This window comes from Nesoenas mayeri (genome assembly GCF_963082525.1).
Source record: "Nesoenas mayeri genome assembly, chromosome: 6".
Lineage (NCBI taxonomy): Eukaryota > Metazoa > Chordata > Aves > Columbiformes > Columbidae > Nesoenas > Nesoenas mayeri.
The window spans coordinates 9,158,789-9,181,942 of record NC_137545.1 but is presented as its reverse complement, the minus strand read 5'-3'; the positions used below and the strand labels follow the sequence as shown (position 1 = coordinate 9,181,942).

The 23,154-nt window shown below is 43.8% G+C and overlaps 1 protein-coding gene across 1 annotated transcript in view; it reads right to left on the bottom strand.

Annotated features, from left to right (window-relative positions):
- Nucleotides 1–178: 178 nt before the first annotated feature.
- HDAC4 (histone deacetylase 4) overlaps nucleotides 179–23,154 on the bottom strand; it is a 227,995-nt gene continuing 205,019 nt past the window's right edge. The window contains 9 exon segments of the mRNA XM_080347184.1: nucleotides 179–382; nucleotides 898–1,039; nucleotides 3,207–3,291; nucleotides 8,212–8,345; nucleotides 9,969–10,087; nucleotides 18,323–18,420; nucleotides 20,371–20,490; nucleotides 21,801–21,888; nucleotides 22,883–22,938. Coding sequence (XP_080203310.1) covers nucleotides 343–382; nucleotides 898–1,039; nucleotides 3,207–3,291; nucleotides 8,212–8,345; nucleotides 9,969–10,087; nucleotides 18,323–18,420; nucleotides 20,371–20,490; nucleotides 21,801–21,888; nucleotides 22,883–22,938 — 882 coding nt within the window. The 3' untranslated portion in view covers nucleotides 179–342.

The following is a 23,154-nucleotide window of genomic DNA, read 5'->3' as shown; positions in this document are numbered from 1 at the left end:
GTATGTGTCGTTGAATCTTTGATGATTTTTTCTTTTGGCAACTTTGCCAAAGACTTGACGGGCGTCGTTCCCCTTTCTGCTCCCAGTGAGGATCAGAGGAAGAGTGCCCAGCATTGTCAGTCCTTTACTGCTCTTCACCGGCATTTTTCTTTTTCAGCAAATATATACTGTAGACGCATATAGATATGAGCGAGATATTTTTCGGTTGCTTTGTTTTACACCTGGTTGTCCTTCCGTATTCTGGAAAAAACCATGACAGGACACAGGAGTAACAAGAGAAAGCTTCTTGGCAGAGCTTCAAGACGAAGACGAACAAACAGAACTCCAGCTTGAAGGTGAATGCTACAGGGGAGGTTCCTCTTCCATGGGTTCATCATCGGGTCTGAGTGATTTCATGGCCAGGTAGGATGGGAAGGTGGAAAGAGAGAGAAGATTGTTAAGTACGACAGAGTTGGACAATTTGTGGTGCTCAGTCTCATGCCTTACATTCCCATCACCTTCCCACCCAGGTATAGTTGTGCTCAGCTGACTCGCCTGCAACTAAAACTTGCCATAAAGAGAAGTTTTTAGACAACCTGCTTTCACTTGTGCAAATTTAACATTTTTTTGCAGCAAAACTCAATTTCTTCTCACAGTCCAAACCCACATTCAGCTGCGGTTGGAGCAGAGGGATCTGGCACAGCGTGCACCATGCTAAGGTAACAGGTGAGGTTCATGGCACTGCTGTTCTCCAGGAGCCCAGGAGGTCAGTGCAAAACCCGCAGAGGGCAGGAGATGTGGGCAATGTCCATGCAATGGTTACAAGGAGAGGATTAACCCAAAAAGCTGCCCAGCGCAGCTCCTCCAGCCCGGGCACGCTCTGAGATGTGATGATAAATGGGAAGGAAAGCAACTCACCTCTTCTCAGCTGCCTTCACGCCCACTGACAGGGACGCCATGGCTGTTACCGTCTCCGCCTCCTCATTCTCGCACTTCTGCGCCTCAACCAGGGAGTACCCCACCGTGGAGGAGTAACGCTGGAGTGAATGCCAATACTTGCCTGGGGAGAGAAGAGGCAATTAGGACACATGCACTGTAATGGGTCCAGCACCACGTTCCTGCTCTCCCAGGCCCAGCAGATAGCCAAGACCTGTCTGCAGAAGACTCACCGTGCTTATGCAACATGCAACCTTGATCCGTGCCCCCTCTCACTTAAAGGACCATCTCGAGGTCCCAGGGCTGTGGATGGAACTACGGGTGGAACCGGGATCCTGGGAAGACGTGCCAAGGGAGCCCTGGCTTGTGAGGCGAGGCCACACAGACCCTGGTGACTTACATGCGACACTATGGCATTAATAGATGCTGCTGTCTTGAAGAGCTAAGTTTGAAATCAAAATTTTTAAATACCAAAAGGTACCGAGGGCATTGATAAGCAGGCACCTTAAGGACAACTAGGATGTCAAACTGGGGCTGAATCCCTGTCTTGCAATGAAATACACTCTTCTTTGGCTAGGGAAGAAAGGCGGGAGGTGGAAACTGTAGTTTTAAAAGGACAAATGTATGAGGAGAGCTGGAGGTGAGGATCCAAGCTGCACAGAGGTGTTCAGTATCCCTTTGCTCTGATGAAAGGAAACAGACACTTAGGTGCTAAAAAAATAATTACGCTTCCTTTTTCACTTCAAAATCCTCAGAAACTTCTAGACCTAAGGAAAAATGTGCAAGAGGGAACGGTCTATTCCAGATTTGGACTGCCAGGTTCTTGCTATCCTTTGGTGAGTAAATCACCTAAGACTAAAGAAGGCAGTCTAAGTCATATTTATTTTTTATGTCTGCAGTTTGCCATGCCAAACAACCTTTTCCAGGGAAAAGAGCACAAAGAAGGCTTCAGAGGGAGATAATGAAGGATGTTCCCTGGGCCCTCAGGCACGACACACTGAATTTGCTGGTACCCAAGAAGCCGAAGCAAAGCTTCAAAGCCAGGATCTGCACCGTGAGACCAGCAGATGGGGAGGAGAGACTTGTTTTCAAACATCTTTGCTTCTCCTGTGTTAGGCAGCAGATCTGAGGGTCTTACTCGAAGTCCATTTTAATTTGCTGTGCTTATTTAAAAAAACAACTCTGGCTGGCTAAAAGTGCTGCTGAGATGTCCCATCAGAGCCAAATACTCACTCTACAGAGCAGTTTTGGAAATGTAATTCAAACTTCTAAAGCCACTGGGCATTTTCAGGGAAAAAAATACTTTGGCATCTTTTAAGCTCCATTTTCACTCAGTAAAATGGAGATGAGCCCCTTTGGTTTTCATAGAATCATACGTCTAGTTCCAACAGCCCTGCTGTGGGCAGGGACACCTTCCACTCAAAGCCCCATCCAGCTTGGCCTTGAATACTTGCAGGGATGGGGCATCCGCATTTTCTCTGGGCAGCCTGTTCCAGTGCCTCAGCACCTTTACAGCGAAGAATTCCTTCCTTCCATCTAATCTAGATCTACCCCTTTTCACTTTAAAGCCATTACCCCTTGTCCTGTCACTACATGCTCTTGTAAAAAGTCCCTCTCCAGCTCTCCTACAGGTCCTCTTTATTCACTGGAAAGCTGCTGTAAGGTGTCTTCTTCTCCAGGCTGAACAACCCCAACTCTCCCAGCCTGTCCTCACAGGGATGCTGCTCCAGCCCCCAAACATCTGAAGGAGGAAGATGCCAGGACCTGGCAGTGGGATTCCCATGTGAGCCAGTCCTTCACTCCATCACCCAAGAATGTTTCCAGGAAAGCTCCAATCACAATGACTTTAACCTCCCCAGCTAAATAAACCCACAATATTAGCAACTTTATGCAATACTCAGTTTAACTTTCACCCCTATCCACTCTTAACTAATGCATGCCACAACACCTGATGAGACTTACATTAATTGCAGATATTTGAATTGCTTTTGAAGAGATAAGGCCACACTCTAAGTGCAAGACAGCCTGTCCTTTACAGAGATTTTAGAGGGTTCAATACTAATTCCTCCTCAAGTGCCCAAGTGTTTCCCTGTGCCCCACGCATCGCTTGATCTGCTGCTGGATGCCCAGTAAGACCAGCTTGTGGCTACATGAATCCAGTTCTCAGTGCAGTGACCACCCATAAGCTAGGATGAGGGAACACAGAGTTGCTGGGACGATGGAGAAGTCAAACGGGTGTCCCACAGAGTAATCCAAGAGGGAACCAGCTGGGTGAATGGGGCTATACTCACTGTGTATCTCGATTACTTTCTCCATTGAATGCACCGCATTAGCGTTTGCCCTCTGCTGGAAAACCTTTTCTGGAAGAGGGTCAAGCTGGAGAGAGAGAGACAAACACTGAATGAATCTTATCTCAAGTTAAGTCCAAGCATTAAGCACGGTTTAGCAAATGGCTCTGCTGTATCATGCCTCCACCCCTCTCCCTTGGTTCCTATTACCCATCTTTAGTCGAATATCCAAAATAGACAGACTTTCTAAGTGCTCTTGCGACACTCTGTGCAGCATCCTCCTGCCTGATGCTGCTCCACACTCAAAATGCTGCGGCTCCACCGGGCTCAGCAGCTGCTCAGCACAGGGGCTGCTCCTAAAGAACCCGCTGCAGCCACTGATGTAGACTATGAAGAGACACTATTCCACAGACCACAAAAATAAGGCTGTTTTCACAATGGGTCTTTATGAACTGTCACTTGGATCTACATCTTTGCAAAGTTTTCACTATTAAAACAATGTGCGAATAGAAAGGACTTAAAAATATGGTAAGAGCCACACTTTTGGTTTTCCTCTAAAGAAATGCAAGGCGTAGCTTTTTAATTCTTCTAAATACCTAATCCAGTGTATTTATTAAGTCTTAACTGAAAAAATCTGTACCCAAAGAGTAAGCAGCCTAATTCTGGTACAGAGAAACAGCAAAACACTGCTGTAAAGCCACACTCAGCATGACTATAACTTCAGTCACCATCCATGCCTGTCACCAGCTGCTGGGCTAGTCTTGCCGGGGCAGAGCAACATTTGATCTGTCAGCTAATCTTAAAAAATAAAAATTGCCTTGAGGTTACCAGTAAGGCTCATAGTTGGGTATTAAAATGTAGGCTTTTTGATGCTGCCTTCTTTCCTTTGCTCTTTATGCAAAAAGGTGACAGCAAAAGCACACTGCTGGTATTGAGACTTTGAGTGAGAAAAATGACACAGAAAGCCTCCCCCCAAAATGTTCAATATAAATGCACATAACAAGCAGGTGTCTTTCTGGGCTTGGCTGCTTTTATGTTGTAAATGCAAATGGCACATTGATGATTTCTGTTTTGCTCTAACCTACATTCCACCCTCACAATGGTAGTGCTGCCTTTGTTACTAGCTGTTAACAGCAATAAAATACCAAAGAACTAATCACAGTTAATAAGAAACTTGGGACTTGGTTTTGCTAGAAAGTCCTTCTCCAGTTATTCCTCTAAGTCCATCTCCAGTAATACTGGAAAAAAAGCTCTGTGGCGTGGATCTACCTGCAAAATCCTGTCTATGAAACCGGTATGAGCAGCGTGATGCTGCTGGAGTTGCCTTGCAGGACTGTAATGGCCAAGTGCTGGTTTGGACGCAGTTCCCACCTCCACACCCACACTGCTGCCAGCACAGGCTACTCCAGCCCGTGGGGGTGAAATAAAGAGGTGATTCCTTGGGCCAGCAAGAAGGTGGTTTTGCCACCAGACCTACATCTCTGTTAGAGCTCCCGGAGATCCAGCGGTATCAGTCAGGGAGCACACTCTTCTATCAGCGGTAGCACACACCGCTGAGACCACGCTTTGATCAGCACAGCTGTTTTAAATAAAGAAATACAATTGTTCCGCAGCGCTCTGCCGACTTGAGGCTTGCTATACAGAAAACTAACGCCCAAACTAAGTGCACATAAGGCTTGTTTTCGGATGCAAGCTCTTCTACCGCCCAGGAGAGAGTTGCCCTTCGGTTTGCAAAACTACCAGGGGATCCAGTTCACCTTTGCGTCGGCATAGACAGATGCACCTATGGTGACCAACAGACAATAACTCCAGCTTTCCCTTCAGCAACGAAGGATAATGCTTTTCCCATTTATTTTTAGAGATTTAAAACTGCTCCAGCAGCCAGGGCAGGGGAAAAGGTGAATGAAAAAATGGGGAGAGCAAGACAAATGCCCTCTCCTTGCTTAATGGTCTTATTTTCTAGGAGGTATTTTCCTCCCAAGAACAGGGAAACGGCTTCTTCAACTGGGTTACTTCTCTCACATTGAGAAGACTGTCCTCTGAAAAGCTAAAACTGTCCCCTTGCCCTTTATGAAGTTATTAAACCTTTTATTGTGGTAGGTATGATGCTTGATTCAATTCCCACTGGGCAAAAAACTTGGACTCAAAACCAACCCACAGTTACTATTCGTTTGTTGTGTGTGTGTTTCTTCTTTGCAGAGCCAGTGAAGACCTTAGGATAGTCAAGTATCCAAAACAAGAGAAGTCCACAGCTGTTAACTGTGTCTGAAAATGCTAATCAAGGCTCATCCAGAGATATTCCCCAGCAAAGAAGCAGCCACAGTTTAACAGAAAAAAAATCTATGGCAAAGTTTAAGTGCGACTTCTGTTGTTCAATGCCAAGAGATCTGCTCTTGCAACCACATGGCAGCCATTTGATAGGTCCTTCATCAGGACTCGAAACTGCTGCATTCCAGATTTAATAATTATGGATTGTACTTTTCACAAATTCCCCATTCTTAAAAGAATTCTGGTGCAAACTGGCTTCTGTATGACGTTAAGTAAAGGCAAAAGCAACTCCTGGACAAACCTTTAAGAGCTCTCTAATGCCTCTCAGTTGATATTGATATAAAGCACGAAACACCAGGCAGCCTGGTCACACGTGTACTATTTCACAGATGAACTGTTTCTATTGCACACTCCTCCTCCTGAAATAACACTCACAGACAACAGCGTCACCCACTGATCTTCTGGAAAAGGAAGGGAAATACCCCTGGGCACTAAGAAAAGGTTTTAAAGCAACGGTTTATTATCACCTTCTTACTGGTCTGAACCATCACCAGACCTTCCCAGCATCATGCTCGCCTTTGATTTTCCAACTGAAGCTTTGCACAATTGAATTTGTAAGTAAAGCAACGTATGTACAATTTCAAGCAACCTTGCCCAGCACTAACTCACTTCACATTAAAATAACCTACTGCAAAGCTAAAGCTCTGTTTTAATTTCCTGGACAGTTGGGAAGGAGGCGGCTGTTGCCTCGGCGCAACGCTTTTTTCCAAAGCGGGAGTTTTGATCTCCGTCAGCGAACGCAGGCGCTTTGGGGACTGGCACCACTCCCCTCATTTCCTACCGTGTTCCCCGCATAACTCCGCCACCGCCCTCCAGCCAGCAAACCTCAGCACAGCCCGTCGCCGGCCGCAGCTGCCCGGCCATGTGCACGCATGCGAAATCGCCTGACACGCTGTATATCAAACCTCATCAAAGCGCCGCGGGACAAAGCAACAGCAGTTCCCTCCGACTTCCTTGCATTAAAAAGGTTTTATGAAAGACCTTGATAAAACTAGCGTTTCCTGCTTTTTGATGTGCAAGTCAGAGGACATTATCATGATTTCTGCGCAGTCTTATAGCCCACCTAGGAAAAGTGAGAATAGGGCCATCTTTAAGTATTTTATAGCTGTCCTGACTCAGACATTGAAAAAAAAAAAGACTGTTTACCTTTAAGGAACAATATTCACTCTGCTAAATGAAAACACTCAGTCATTTGACAACATCCAAGCTATTGTGAGTGCTGGGATCTCCCTAAAGCCCTGTACTTATAAACACATCCATGGCTTGGATCAAGTGCTTATTTATTGCACACAGATCCTCACACTGCATTGCAGCCACCTGCCTGCATCACAGGAGCACGTTAAGCCAGAAGAGTGACATCCTTCACCGTCATTTCTTCTGTGTCCCCTTCAAAGTCATCCTGCCATTAGAGCCGGCTGCACCTAGAGGTTGTTTCTGGTGACAACAGTGCCATCAGCTGTCAGCTTAAATACGGGTGCTGCAATAAAAAAATCCACTGCTTCTATGCTGATGGATTTGTGCTACCAGCCCTCAATGATTTGTTTTGAACAGCCCCAGAGCACTTGCTTTACCAGGACACCTGCAGCAGATACCGAGCAGGGACCGTGCCCAGGGCTGTGGGCTGAGCGAGGTGGAAAATGGATGCAAGGCACTTTCGCAGTCTGCTGTGCCCGTCCAAGACTCAACCACTTGGACTGTGGTCATCGTCCATGTGGAGAACAGGTGTCCAAAAAGGAGGAATGAACCAGAAGGAGGGAGGGCTGACCCAAACTAAACAGTTGCTGACCCTCAAAAGTGCATGAATTATACAGAAATACGCTTCTTGAACAGAAGAGTATGAAAAGGTATACACACAGCAGATACACAAGAGCCCCAGTCTGGGATTTTGCTGCCAATAATTGATTTCTGTATTTCCTTGCTGCCATATTTCTGTGCAGTACATGACCCCTGAACTCCCCGAGCCCAAAGACATGTCAAATGCCACCACTGAACTTATAAATATCAACCACATTGGAAGAAACGTAGGCATGAGCTGCTCACTCGGTGCCAGCTACAGCAGTTGCTGAACCAAGGAGAATGGGCACAGGGAATTGGAATAGTTTCTTCCTTAATCTCTCTGAGAGTAAAAGTGAGAAGGAAAAAAAGCAGGCAGAAAACCTGAAGTATCTGCCTCTAGTACCATGACCTCCCCAGAAACCAAAAACTAGATTTCTTTCATGTAATTGTCTGCCTTGCTCTTATCTTGCAATCACATACTCTGGCCTTTCTGGCCAACTTCCATGACACATCTGACGCTCTTCCAACACAGAGACTTGCAAAACATACAAAATATAATGTCAAGGGAAAAAAGTACAACTGAAAAAAATGTCAAGCAAGCTGCCCAGTGCAAATGGTACAGGCTGTGGTACTGGAGAGGGGTCTGCAAAGAGAAGGTTGTTTTCCAAAGAGCACAAAGCAAGCTATTCGCATAAAGAATACATCCAAATTCGATTCTTAGCTATGTGGACTGCCAACACGGGTAGTTTTTAAACAAATTATACATGTACTCTTTAAATCAACATGTGTCAAAAGGACCCAAAATGATGACAAAAATTTGTCGAATTGACTGTTTCAGAGGACAAGATGCCCAAATTCAAGAGGGGACGGAGGTGGTGGCCCCCGGTACTGCCCGTCTCTGTACCTCGTTCCCCAGCAAAGCAGAAACACAGGCTTCCGAGGCATCACAAATGGCTGTCAGGTCGTGGCCTCCTTCCAGGGCCAGGACAACGCGACCCCCGGCCAGGCCCATCAGCTGCTTCGTCAGGTACCCGAAACCTGTAACGAGGGAGAAGAGGAAATGCAGGAGAAGGGCAAAGGTTGCGGCTGGAATCAGGCTCCTGGCAAAGGATCAAAGAATTATAGAGAGGAATTACATCATATTAAAAAACCACAAGGGATCTGAAAGGACTCAACGCATAATATAAGCCAGGTTGGGTTTTAATGCGCTCGCTGCAGAATCCCAGCCGCGGTTCCCCCTGTGCGCTGCGGGACGGAGCCGGATTTTCCCCAGGAGCGCTTTGCTGGAGTTTATTCCAGGTGAGAGGCCCCACCGTCTCCCCGCCGCCCCTCCGCACCCCGAATTAAATCTAGCGGCAAATATCTCCTTTGGAAGGAGGAAAAAAGGGTGGAAGAAGGCGGCTTTTGCCCTGCTTTGTGAGATGCAAAGTCGGAGCAGTCACGGGGGAGGGAGGAGGGGAAATCAGTAAAATTGCTGCCGGTGCTTTCAGTTGCGATAGCAGCATCTCAGTGCCCCAGAGATATCTGACATCTAGTTCTTAACAGACGTTTCTTCCCGTATATAATATGCTATAAAAATTCCTGGGGCACCCGGGACTTTGATCATATGACACACAATACATTTCTACCCTTTAAACAAAACAGAACCAAGCTGCGAGGATTTAAAAAACGTGTCCTCAAAGCAACCTTCCCCCTTTGAAAAAACATTTCAACCCTCCATCCACGCTCCCTGCTTTTGGTTTTTCACGAGTGCCTTTGCAGATTGGCAAATTAACAGTCAGATAAAAAGATTCACGGCTGATTCCATAATTGTTTTGTGAGAGCGGCAGAACATAGGAAATGCAATAAGCAGGTAAACAAGACCTCCTCATTACAAAGTGTTTCTGGATATCTTAAATAACTTGTGTCTTGTAAATCTATTTCACTTTATTCTTATATAAAGTTTATAGGTTTAGCTACCTTACGAGGTTCTGAAGTTCACTGTAGAGAGTAAGTTTCCTGGCTGAAGCAAACTCTTAAAAATAAAACAAGAAAGAAAGTCCTTTCACAAGAAAAACTGGCTTGTCAACTGACTTGAATGAAACACTGCCAGATAAAGCCAGCGTAACCAAGGAGGGAAAAAAAAAATCAGTGCATGTCCAGTGCAATGCAAAACATCATGGATCCAAAGCAAAAGGGATGTTTTTGTGGGCCTCTATAATTGCTTCAAAGATGGAGAGCAAAAATATTCAGCTCAAATTTTAGTAAGGTATCCTGGAAGAAAAACGGGACAACTTCTAGTATTAACAGTGGGGTACAGTGTTTACAGCTGACATTGTCTCTTTCTGCAATTGTACATTAAAAATGCATAACACTCTAATACAGCAGCTGCTTTGCACAGGGAAGTGACTACAAAGGACTTTATTTCCTTATATAATTTACTCTTGCACTTGAAAATGAAATCTCCAATGCTTCAAGACAACGAAGGCTTCAGCCAGACCCAAATATTTACAAGTGCAAGGACAAAACACATGAAAAAACCCACAAAAAGCCTGAGAAGTTTGCCATTGAAATGAAAGATTTGAAGACAGACACCAAAGGGCAAAACCTGTACTTTAGTCCCTAGGACAGCAGCAATTCACATCAGTTTCTGAGCTTTGCTCTTGTAAACCCACAACTTACATTTTGCTGATAGATTATATCCTCCGAGAGGTGTGGGATGGCCTTCCACCGCATCGAAACCAGATGACACCAGCACAACATCTGGGGCAAATTCGTTGGCAATGGGCATTACTACCGTTCTGCAATGAAAATTTAACAATGGCAGACATGTTACTCTGGCTCTTGAACAAACGCAGGAACACTCGAACCATCTTGAACAAACCTGTTATAAAACCTTGTGCTATTATTCCACGGTAGCGAAGCCCATCTCCTATTTTCTTACAAGTCTGGCAGAACACCCTGCACCACCACGCAGCACAGTTTTAAAGTCAATTTCACGTTATTTTTTCCAGTAACGCCTATTAGTTCCTCCATCACTAACCTCGAGTCTTGATCAAGGAAATAATTTGTCATAACCTGCGTTTTCCATTTGTGATCATGTCTTGCTTTACATACAAGACGCTGAGGGGATAAGAAAATAAGAAGGCACCATCTGGCACAGGCTGCAAAACCACCTGGGAAACCTGACGGTGACTTTGGTTTGTGGCACTTGTCTCCTTTTGCTCCTTCTAACTATCTCCATTAGCCTTTGTAGCATCTGCAAAGCCATTTAGTTTTTCCCTGCTGCACTTCTCATTTACCATAATGAAAGGCTGGGGATATTACATAGGGCAAAAAGCTTTAATATGCAGATATCCCACCCAAATATGCCTCTGCAAAATCTGGTTCCCCACCCTCTAGCTTTTACTTTTGCTAAAAAATTGGACTGGACTGCGTAGTATCCATAAACCTCTGCCTGTTAAGGCTAGTGTTTGAATTAAATAAGAGGTCTATCTCTGTGGTTTCTCAGCAAAATGATTTTCTCTCTGCTTTCTCTCTTCAGTCTACTATGAACACCTTCTCATGCCTGTAGCTCACCCTGGGGTACCCACAGACATGGGCTTGAAACTTGTTTTGAAGTCTTCCATTGGGTTCTGATAACTGCAGGAAATGCTGGAAAAGCAAGGATGTGCACAGAGGGTTGCCCTTTATCTAAAGCAGTATTTTCCAAAATAGGTTCTTTTTTTTCCATAATAAACGTACACACTGAATCTTGGATGTACCCCTAGGGCAGCCTGACCAACGCCGTCCCTTGCTGGTACTGAAGACAACAGTATTCACCATTTCTCCATCCTAAGAACAGCTACAGGTAGGGTTAACTTTCTAAAGCATGAATTGAAGTTGTTCATATCCCAAAGCATGAATCTGTGAATATCTTTGCATACGTGAGAACTTCACTTTTATTGAGCATCGTCGTTATGTGATGCTCTGAGAAACAGAAAGATCCCAGAAAGGTCTGTTTAGTGCTGAGATTGCTCAAGTGCTATCAAAACGCTCATAAAAATCCACATCTCTAGCTACAATGATGTTAAACAGCCACAAGACATCCTGTATTAGCAACCTGTATTAGCCATGGCACCGATCTCATGCCATTTTGCCTTCTGCAGTTTATTTTTAATGGAGCATTAACCTCTACCACGCAATGAGATACTTCCAGTGTTGGTCAAACTCATCAAGTAGTTTCCATCACCACCATCGAGCAGACAGGCAGGGACACTGGGCACACTGCAAGTCTGGTCAAGGCACTCGAACAACATGCAGTCCAAAATAAAAGCCACCTAGCTTTAATTTTTTGCCAACTAATTGCTGCAGTAACCTAATATTCTCCTGCAATCTTACTACTGCCTGCCAGTCTCAGCGCACACAGACACAGAAACCTATGAAAAAAGGACCTTATTTTCTTTTAATTCTTACAAAATCTGAAGGAGGAATTTTAGTGTTTTCCCCAAATGACGTGATCGCCGCACACATTTTGTCCTCGGGGAGATGTTTATATCAGAAAGACAAAATAACGCCGTTTCTGCTGATGATTTTACAGTTGACAAAATCTGTTTGGTGAAACCCACAGACGTTTTAAGTAGAAATCACTGCTTCTCATAAAGGACTAAAGCAGCAGTTTCGAAGCAAGTGCACGTGGTAGAGTTGTGGGTTTTTTTCCCTGAGCTTTGAAGTCCTGCTGAGCTCTTTAATTTCTAACCAAAGGAAAACTGCTAAAGTCATCAGGTTTGCTTTTTCCCCATCCCCTCCAAAAGTGATTATATCATGGGAGCTCCTAGAACCTCAAGTGATGCGTGGGGTCACCACAAGCTAGTTTGCAGATCAAGCCCAAACCTGCACACCCGAGCTGTGTGCAGGGTCTGTCAGCACCGAGCAACCCCGAACTGGTGACGTTTTGTCAGCTGGCCTCATCCAGCCCAAGCACAAACGCACCCGAGGGGCAGGGACAGCTGGTGATGGTGCTGGTGATGCTCAGCTGAATGTCCCCGCGTGGTGACAACAGTTTGAAGACACCCTCCAGCAGCACAGCCAACAGCAAGTTAACTTTGACCTCTGCCTGTATAAATTCCAGAAGAGAAAAAGCAGCAGTCGCTGTTTAAAAGTAAATCAATCGGTATTTGACAATAGTTAGAATAAGCTGTTTTGAGGATGTCCAGAGCTTTCTCTGGTGCAGGACAAGGTGACCACATGGCCACAACTGGTTACTCCTGCAAGCATCTTCATTTCTGAGCAATCGCTAGTGGTGCTCTGTCTGCACAGTGGATTTTTGTTGGAAGAAATAAGCTAATGGTGCTTTTAGTACCTCAACCATCACAAACTCAGGAACACTCCCAAATCCAGACCTGAACCCATTCCTTCACCTGGGATTCCTACGCAAACACTCCTGGGCTGCTCTTTCTTCTGCTTTCCTCTCTTAATCTCAGTATTACACCAGCACTGCAAAGCTGCAGTCCCGGCTCTATTTGATGCTCACCACGTATGTAAGCAGCCGTATCTTTGGCCATAAAACCTGACGCAGAAGGGCCAAACCCCTCCTGCCTCTCGGCACTCCCTCATTTTTTTCCCTTTTTAATTTAAAAAAAAACAAAACAAAACACAAAAAACCTCAACACACAAATATTTAAGACTTAAGCAAACAAACCACTTTCAAACGATCTTTCTGGACTTCATCTCTGGGCAGCGTTTCACACGCATCTAACCCAATCTTTTATTTGTTGATTTTTCTTTGCTCATATCCATCACAGTAACGCTAAGTCCCTAAGAGAAAGCAACAATTAAACTGCAAACAATCCTATGGCTTTGCCCTGGTGACAGCACTGAAAAAAGCGCCATAAATTAAAATTACTATCAAGAAGGTGAGCAGTTTTGTCTGGAACTCGGTCTTTTAACTAATGGATAAAGTGGCTGTAGAGTTATTCACCAGGGAATGAAAAGCTTTGTACGACTGAATATTCATCCAAGTCATGCAGAATTTCTTAAAATAGAAGGGCTACCTTCAAATTTCCTAAATTTCAGAGGGTTGTTTTTCTTGCTTACAACAAAGTAAATCCTTTCATTTCACCTTGAGAGTACAGCTAAGCTGAAGAGATATGCATTAGTCAACACTGATGGCTGCAAACAGTAAAAATCAGTGATCATGTTCTGCCATCATTTGGGGGAGAAGAAAAAATATACAATTTTATATCTATATTCCAGAAGACTGAATAATTTTTAGTGTGTTACTAGCCAATGCACCAACTAAATGGCTGATATATGACAGGCAGATTAAATAATCCTACAGATAATTTTCTTTAAATACTCAATTGAAGCGAGGAAATTGGTGAAACTTAGAAGGCTGAGGATTTTTTTCAGAGACACTTTCCCACTGTCAGCGTTATATATATATATATATATAAACCAAAATGTTATCTGCTGCTCCTAAGGCTAATCAGTCTCCTGAAGACTCGGGTCTTTATTTCTCCAAGCAGCCATCTCCATGGTCATTTACTATGTCAAAAGGAATTAGGAGTTTGGGGACGAAATCGGTGTCAGGAGAGCATGAAATCTCTAATACAGAAACAACCGTTCCAGGCAAAACATCATCATCTTCCCCCCTCTCCTTCTTACTCACTCCTGATACGGCTTATGGATCGAAGGAACAAACAAAATCCCCCCCCCAAAATTGCCTCCTAAACTCATTTAATACTTTCTGAGAAATGCAGGAGGGACTTTTCAAATACAGCCCTGGCTTTTGCTTCTGCGTTAGGTGTTTTAAATGAAAATAAAACTAACACGGAATCAAGCTCTATATGGAATTACAATTGTGCAGGAGACCTCATGGTAGGGAAAAAAACTTGCACGAGACAACACAACTGCTAAAATCATCAGGGAAACTTTCTTCCAGTAAATTCAGGGGAAAACTCCTGTGGATAATACACTCTAATTTCACTAAGTAATTGTTCCTGTGTAGTAAGGAATTAGCCACTGTCTTCGCAGTTTTTTCTGCAGGTCTCTTAGCTGGGTTTGTGCACTATGGTTTCGAAAACGTCATGAGGATTTATAGAAGCAAACAAGATCTCTGCTTGTATAACAAGTTCGGGAACAACAGACCCTGACACAAAAAACAACAACGAAAAAGCAAACAAAAACCTCCAATCAAACAAAACAAAACAAGGAAAAAAAACCCCACACCACCACAGGAAAAAACAAAACCAAATCAAAAATCCCCCAAAAAACCCAAAGCAAACCAAACAACCAAACCCAAATTTTACAACCGTTTGTTTCTATAACTACGGAATAACAGCGATAAATACCAATAACATTTTGATGAGTTAAGGCCTTTTAAAATCATATGCCCTGCATTTTTCACGTTCGAGTTTAACACATTTCTGCCTAATCTGTGAAATGTGTGTTGCCCACATACTTGGGCGGTGAGTTCAGGCGCGGGACCTTTGCCCAGCGATCGGTCAGCTAAATTACAATGTCAGGCTGTCTCGGGCAGGCAGAGCCGCCGCTACGATGGGGTGGACGAACGCCAAAGCTCGCAGCAAACTCCCTAAATCCCTTCTGTACATCTTATTAGTGACCAGGGTGACTCCACCCTGCTCACTCCCCCAAAAAAAAGAATTTACAGCAATCATGATATCACCCCAACCTCGAGACGGGGCAGCCAGTGATTTCAGCCCTCGGTTATGAAGACAATAAGCGACAAAGAGCTGCTCTCCGCTTTGCCTTTTTAACTCTTGTTCTCACTTTTGAAAGGGCTCGGCGGTATTAACAAACACCAAGAGGTCAGGCTGTCCTGGCTCTATGGCAAATAAGGGGAAGCCAAAGGTTCGGAGAAGAAATTCTCAGTAGAAAAACCATTGATGCGAGTTACCGACCTTTCGTCGGGACGAGTAAAACGACACTGAAATAAGTTTTCAGTGCGGGGATGACAGGTTTCATTGGGATTTATTTATTCACTCATCAGAAGGCTAATTTATGAGGACAATTATCTCAGCTATTATTTCATTAGAGCACATGCTTTTATCAAATCCATACACCCGCTCATCCTGAAATAAAACAAAAAAAATATGAAAAGAATGTTGCTTATTTTTCTTCTTCTGCTCATTTTATGTGGAAAGAGGGTTTTCTTCCCTAAAAGCAGACAAGCATGTGAAGAGTTAAGGCTTGAAAAAAGGGAAAAGAAAAAAAAAAGAAGAAAAAGTATATCAGTATCTTTGCCTAGCTCAAAGGATTTCCACTGATTCCTCTACAGACTTCAAAGCCTCACAGTTTGGCATTTGGACTGGTTTGAATTAAAGCGCCGTTCTCCACTGTGAGTTTCCAAGTTCATGGTGAAAATGCCTGCTGCTTCTGGAGTTCATTATGGCCAATTTTCTTATCTTTTCTTCATCTTAGGTTTGATCCCCAGCAAATGCAACGTGGCATTCGATGGGGTGGAATAACAAGGTGCTGCCTTGAAGGCATGCATTGTCTCAAGGGGCTAACACAAGAAAAGAAGGGGAAAAAAAAAAGGATATATGACCCATTCCCTTCACTTTCTAACTCTCGGGGGACTATAAATTGCAAACTTCAAAGCATTATTTTACATTAAAATCAATAGAAGGATTCAGGGGGGAAAAAAAATGTTTTTCAAAGAATCTGGTTAAGATTCAAAAAGGTCACTTGATAATGTATTATCATGACCAAACTTGGCATGAGATTAAAAAAAGCTTCCAATTTAACTTATTGACTGAAGGTGTGCACATGGGGCAGGCTACGGGAGGTGCTACCTAGGAGGATGAGTCACAACGTCCCAAAACTCTGTCAAAATAATGGCTGTGACTTGCTCCAAAATATCTTCCCCAAATAGCTGCAGTCTCTGGGCAAAAAGACCCCAGCGCCTATTAAGCAATGGCTGGCAAAGGCCCTACTGTGCAGACTGAGTAATTTTCCAGGAGCCTTGAAACTCAATTAATATTTAATAGCAAGTATGTCACTCCATCGCGAGCTACAGGTTCTCTTTACAATGAAGAGATCAGTCTTGTTGACTGCTGGGATAAACAGACTTCCACTTTGGAGGAAAGTGCTGCTTTCCTGTAACAGGAATAAAACATCAAGACAAATGACAGTTATTTGACTAGATGTTATTTTAAATTGTATACATTCTTGGAAGGCTTTTTAATGGCAGGCTGAAGAGTAAAAGCTCTTTTTGCTCAGTATAACGGAATACAAATACGTGCACAGGGAAGAACAGAAAATAATGCTCCTAGGTTTAATGCTATTCCATGAAGGTGATATTCCATCTGCCTGTCGCCAGAAATTCATGTCCTGTGTTTTGGCAAGTGTGTGTCTTCCTGAATTTATGCGGGGTGGTCGCCAGAAGTGCACTGGATCTGGTTTGAGGACAAAAAACCACTTCAACCAGGAACTGTTTAAAAAGGTGCCAGTTGGGGAGGATGGACCCACAGCATGGGGGAGGCAGGGGGTGGAATGGGACAGTTTTTAAGAAAAATGAAGCTTATACATCCAGCAGGTCAGAGAATTACATTTGTTCTCCTGGAAAGAATATCAAAAAGTAAAGTGTGGTCTCCCACTGGTCTCTATTCACTATTGCATTACTTAAAGTCCTCCTCTACACAGAGATCTGCCTTCCTTTCACCTTGCTCTTCTGTTGCTTCCATAGTTAATTTTAATACCTCTTTTTCCTGTTTTCTGCAGCTCTGGGAGGAAAATGCACCACTCCAGGCTTGCAGCAAGTCCCCAAAATGCCAATGTTGTACAATCACCCTCTTGGGGTATTTTGCCCATTAGCTGCTCGGAGGGGTGTGATGTTTAACCCACATTGTTGCAGTGCTCCCACAGTGACATTCTCAGAAATGTCCCTAACCCTAACCCTAACCACAACCTGGGTGTGCATGACTGCAAATCAGCTAACGTGTTTAGCTTCATGCACCTCTTCTGATGATGCTGATACAAGGAGGAAAATGAAGGTAAAACCAAATGATTCCTTCCAGATACCTCTCTGTGATCTCCAGGTGTCATGCTTCCGTGAGCAGGGCAATAAGACAAGCTGGACATAGACAAGCGGCTTCATTACCTGCTCCATTTGGAGACTCAAATGACATCAGATTTTTTTGAGCATGCTTGAATATGCTTATATAACCCAGCACAGTGGTTTATATTTACTGTTACAGTGGTTTATATTTACTATTCCTGCTACTCAAGGAGGTTATTCCAGCAACACATCCATTCAACTCCACAGCTCTGCTTGCCTTCATTCACACTGACAGTGAGTGATGGCTAACACATATTTAAGAGAAGGTTGCATTTTTATTCATAACAGACAACATGCTGCTTCTGGGGAGAAACCAGAACCCAATAAGAAAAGCACGAACAGTTGGTTCAATTTCCAGTTGGTTGGAACAGGAGTATTTGATATCTTGGGTGAAAACCAATAAAATCTGAAGCTTATCAAAACAAGCCCACATCGCTTTGCGCGGTACACCTGGGAGTGAGCTGAGCTCTTGCAAGGGAGGGACTGAGCAGCCAACTTGCTCAGAAGTCAAGCAGCATCATCTGCAGCACAGTAATGATGTCTCAAACCTTGGGGCAGCTGCGCTTCCAAATTTCAACTCATGATGACCTGCTAAAAGTCTTTCTGGGTTCTCCTCCCTACCCAGGTGGGTTTACTCATAGAAATACTCACCCCAAAGAGGCAAAAAGATTTTTAGCCAAACCCAGAAGAGCTTATTAATATCAGCAGACATTTTACATTCATCCATCAATCTGTGCTGAGTAGTATGTCAATCTCCTAAATGTCCCAGGCGCACTTCTTATGCCCAGTAATACCCTCTTTCCTTAATTCAGCTTTATTTTTATTATGGTACTCAAAAAGTAACTGCAACTACATGTAAATCTCGTCTTTCTAAACTTAGCAGGAGAGAAACTCAAGATTAAGGAGGACTGTATGAGGAAAAAGAAACTCAGTTTAGGCGAAAAATTTGTTTGAAAGAGGAAAACTTGAATATTACCTGAAAGCAGTTAAATATTCTGTGTCTCCCATCGGTGGATCAAGGCCACCAGTAAAGGCCATGTTAACATTGAAACCAACTCCTGCTCCGGTGCCAACCTGCAAAAGGGAGATGGTACTTTTCAGTTACACATATGGAAACAATGAATTTTGGCAACACATCTCTGCCGTCTTGCTATTCTTCCAGTTGAACATGGATTTTGCTACAATACCTTGCTGGTAGCTAGGTTAATTATTCTCTCTAGAGGGACTCAATCCCCAAGGCAAGACTGAAAATAAAGCTCCTCCTTTCCTTAATTTAATCTGTTTTTAGCTTTATTCAGAAGCATATTTGATACTTCATCACAGTTGCAACTGGGGGAAAAGACCCACAGTTTTAATCAGAGCGAGCTCCCCCTCTGCTGGGGAAAAATATGATTCACAGAGAAGAGATCTGAGCTGCCTGAGGGACATGTGGGTGGTAAATGTAAGTGCATCCCTATCCTTGCATGTACTGCAAACATCCCCATTTGCACTGACTGCAAATAGCTGGGAAGCGGGGAAAATGAAAAATAAACCAGGGGTTTCCAAGAAGCAAAAAAAAAAATATTGAAAACTAATGTGTTATACTATACACAGCCAGATAATTCAGGCTAGATAAAGCTCCAGGGCTTTTATTTCACGTTGTTTCTTGTATTGGTGCAAATACTACTGGTAGAAAAACAGGGGGGGTTCATTCATCCACAGTGGGTTATTTATCCATCTGTGGCTTTAACTGAATTTGTTTGTATTCTTTGTTTTATTTGGTCTGGAATCACATATCTGAAAGTTACTATAAATGGTAAACATGGAGTGGATGGTATAGTCTGGTGTTTCCTTAAAATATAGATAAACCAGACTAACAGATTATTAAATGGTCAGAAAAAAGTATGTCTGTGACCTTTCTGTATCCTGAAGCAGAAACTAAGCCTGATGCAAAGAGATGCTGTTTATTCACTACAATAGTAATGCACGAACAGGACAAAGAAGCAGTATCACATTACGTTTCTGTAGAAATCGAAATGGCAACCTCAATGTTCGATGAAGGGAAAATGTAAAAATGACAGGATAAGAACTCCAGGAGTTTTCAGCTGTAATCTGAAGTGCTTCCGAGTACACAAAACTAAGTATTCCATATAATTTCCCTTTGATAAATCACATATGAGGGATGATGACCAAATATTCGTTAAGCACAACCCATTTTAAATTCAAATTTAAGTCAAAGCTATAGTTCAAATGGACCTTACAGGACAGCGAAGGTTTTATTGATTGTATAATACAAATAGTGATCGTTTGTAACCTGCATTCTAACTGCCCAGCCCACCAGCCAGGCAGAGGAGCAGGGAACGTGTCGGTGCCCTAAGGAAGGATGTGACAGCATCCACACAGGGTTTGGAGTGCAAGAGTTCCCACTTCCATGGGCCTCATCCTTCTGCTGCAGCTTCTGAGGACACCACCACGAACCGGTGGATTTGGTCCAGCAGCATCAGCGGCTGGTGCTCGACTCCCAGCGCCCGGGTTGCGCGATGCGAACACAGCAGTAACGGGGAGCGATGGCTCGGCAGGGCCAGGAAAAAGGCAGATGGACAGATGGACTCCAAGGCTGTGACCGGAAACCCAAGCACCAGTGACACGGCCATGGGCAACCTGTTCTACATGCATCTAAGAAACAATCTATGCCTGTAAGGGGGAAATTCTCAGAAGTACACGGAGTGCTGGGACACCTGGCAGAAGGCTCCTCTGGAACAGGTTCTCCCTAACTGCACTGACTCAATTTTCTGCTCGTTAGCCAAGATATGTGTTTTCCTGCCAGCTCGCAGGGCAGGACACAATGTCCATGGCTGTTAGGACTTGGATGAGAAGGCATCAAATGCAAAACCTCAGGTGATGCATTCCCAAAGGGGCACTAACAAGCACGAGCGCAGGAGCTTCTCTCCAAGCCTTGCCTTGCAGAGATTCCCCGAGATTTTAGGGACACGTGAATCACCATTATCAGACACAGGTGGATGCCATGATGATCCACACTCTTACCTCATCGGGAGCACCACTGCCTGGAAAGAAGTTCCCATCATCATAGCGATGTAGTGAAATATAAAGAACATTAGGATCATTGTAGAAAGCTTGCTGAGTACCATTCCCATGGTGAACATCCTTTGGGGAAAGAGATTGCATTATATGAGGGAGGTTAGTACCATAATAAAAATGCAGAACAAAGCCATCAACTTGGGATTTGGAAGGGTTTTCTTTGCTTTAGTGCTTCATTTTTTGCACTTAACTGACCTAGCTGAAGCAGTTTATCGTAAATGAGAGTAAAGTGCTTTGCACAACTGGCCTTCTTTAACAAACAGGATAGAGGGGGTAAACACAGTCCCAAGCATAAATCAAAACTGAGGATGGAATCAGTTTGCTTGGATGGACAGAACTGGATTTATATCCAGTCTTGGGGGATGGAGAGACTGTGTTAGTTACCCTAAATCTGCATCTTTAATTGGTCTGTGGGGTGACCTCTGATATAAGTGCCCAGCAAAGTTGTGCTGGACCCAACAAGGTTAAAGAACAGAAACCCATCAAGTGGATCCCCTACTGTATTGCTAACTTGGTGCAGAAATTCAGTCTGTAGCAGGACGAGTATTCAAAATGCCCCTTCCTGACATAAAAACAGTTGGTGGGAAGTGAGGAAAAGGTTCTCCATCCAATAGGTCAAAAAGACAAATTTATCCATTTTAACTTGTGGGTCTAGCCCATGGGAGATTTGCGGCAATATAATCAAAACTCTTGGCTGATACCCAGCAACACAAATGCCTTCACAGCCACATAAATACATTCTTAAAATCTAGGGAAAAAAAATAATCAATCAGGCACATTTTCAAATCTATACATCACCATGGCAAAACCCCAAACAAGCTCTTTCTCAACTCCGCTGTGTTGTCTGCAGAATATTTCACTGTCCTGTTCCAACTTAGAGATGGTTTTTGACTGCCTGCCCACTCGCACAGAGGCTGCGCTGGCCCAGAGGCAGGACACTGAGACCATCCAGACTGATGGTCAAGCTGTGCCAGACAGCCTGTCCCTCAGTAACCACTCCTCACATCTCGAAAACAAAGCTGAGATGGATCATAACAGTTAAGGTCAAAAAATTCAGAAAAAAAAATACCCCAAAGAGAATGACTTGCAGCTATCCATCCTTGAGACTGTGTTATGTGCTTGTTTTAGAAAGCAAATACTTATTAATTACAATTTTGTTCTGAAACCTATGGACCCTTTAAGAAATATTTCGTTCATTAAAACACTTTAATAAAAAAGCCAACAAACTTAAAAAAACCCCAAATTTTGGCTTGAATATCACAGGCAATGTTTTTTGCACTGACTTACAAAATCAGTGCTGATCTTAGAAGGAAAAAAAAATATCCAGAAAAATTTCCACCTGCTTGCCTGAGGGGTAAGAACCAGCATTTACTCACCCAGTCCACTATAAGGATTTTGCTAACATTCAGTCTTTGCTGGAGCAGCTTGGCTGCGATTGCCACAGAGTTAAAATAGCAGAAACCCCTGGAGACAACGAGACGGGGGAGAAGAGAGGAAAAGGTGTTAATTATAGAGTTCCTTGGTCCCAATGCATCTATCATCTAGATATTATACAGTAGGAAGAAATTTCTTCTGCTTTCACTCTTCTTTGCTCCCTGGAAGCCGCACATGTGTTTAGTAGAGACACAAAACAGCAGCAGGTGTCTCATGCTCGCTCTGGAAATGGGGAACATTTCAACCTCGCCCAAATGTGCCGCAACGAGATGCCGCTCGGTGCCAGCGCTGATGGGGACAAGAGGGGACAAGGGGAGGACGTGGTGAGGAGGAGCAGAAGGGAAAGGCCCCTGGGCTGGAGCATTCCGGTGCATCGGCTGGGAGGGAGCAGATGTCTCAGAGAGGCCCCAAAATGCCGGGTCAAGGGGAACTCGCCAGCAAGCGCCCACCTCCCACCAGTGAGCGCTGAAGCATCCAAGACATGGAACTTCAGCACACGTTACGCCAGATGTACAAAGCCGACATGATTTATGCACAGCACCCTGATTTCAAAACAGCCCGATGGCAAAATCCCTGTTATATTAAACACGCACAAGATGCCCGATTTCAGCTTTTGCTTTGCAAAGACTTCCCACTCTGACACTCTCCTAATTTAGTGTTGTTACCCCAGGACACGGTTATGTTTGCTATTACTACTATTAGCTGCATATCCTTGCTTTCCTCACATTGCATGAGCCATCAACATTTAATTTAAAACAATTCACAAAAGTAAAGCAAATGAAAACATCAGTGCTTTTTTTGTTTGTTTGTAACACTGAATCTTGCTAGAAAATACCAACCCGAAACCACTAAGCAGGATCTTCCAGAGAATTACTGGGAGCTTTGAATAGAATACTGTCTTGCACTATCAGTAAGCAGACATTCTGAAATACTAACCTAACAAACCACCTTTCTAGTTTCCAGCTGCAGATCGCACAAGAGAAAAAGACCAAGGCGAGCTGATAAAGCACATATGCATACTTACATGGGTGTGCTCTCTTCTGCATGGTGACCTGGAGGTCGAACAACAGCAAATCCATTCTACACACAAAATATAAGAAAATGGAGAAGTGAGACAAAAAAGGTTTATTGCATAAAGACGGATGCAGAAGTAGCAGCCAGAAGTGTTAATTCTGCTTTGAAACTATATAGTTGTTCTCAATGGTTTTCTCGCAAGACCATAGCAATGGATGATGCTCTCCCTCATTTTGGAGGGGGGAAGAAGTCGACATGAATTTTATGGAAACTGGCTGATAC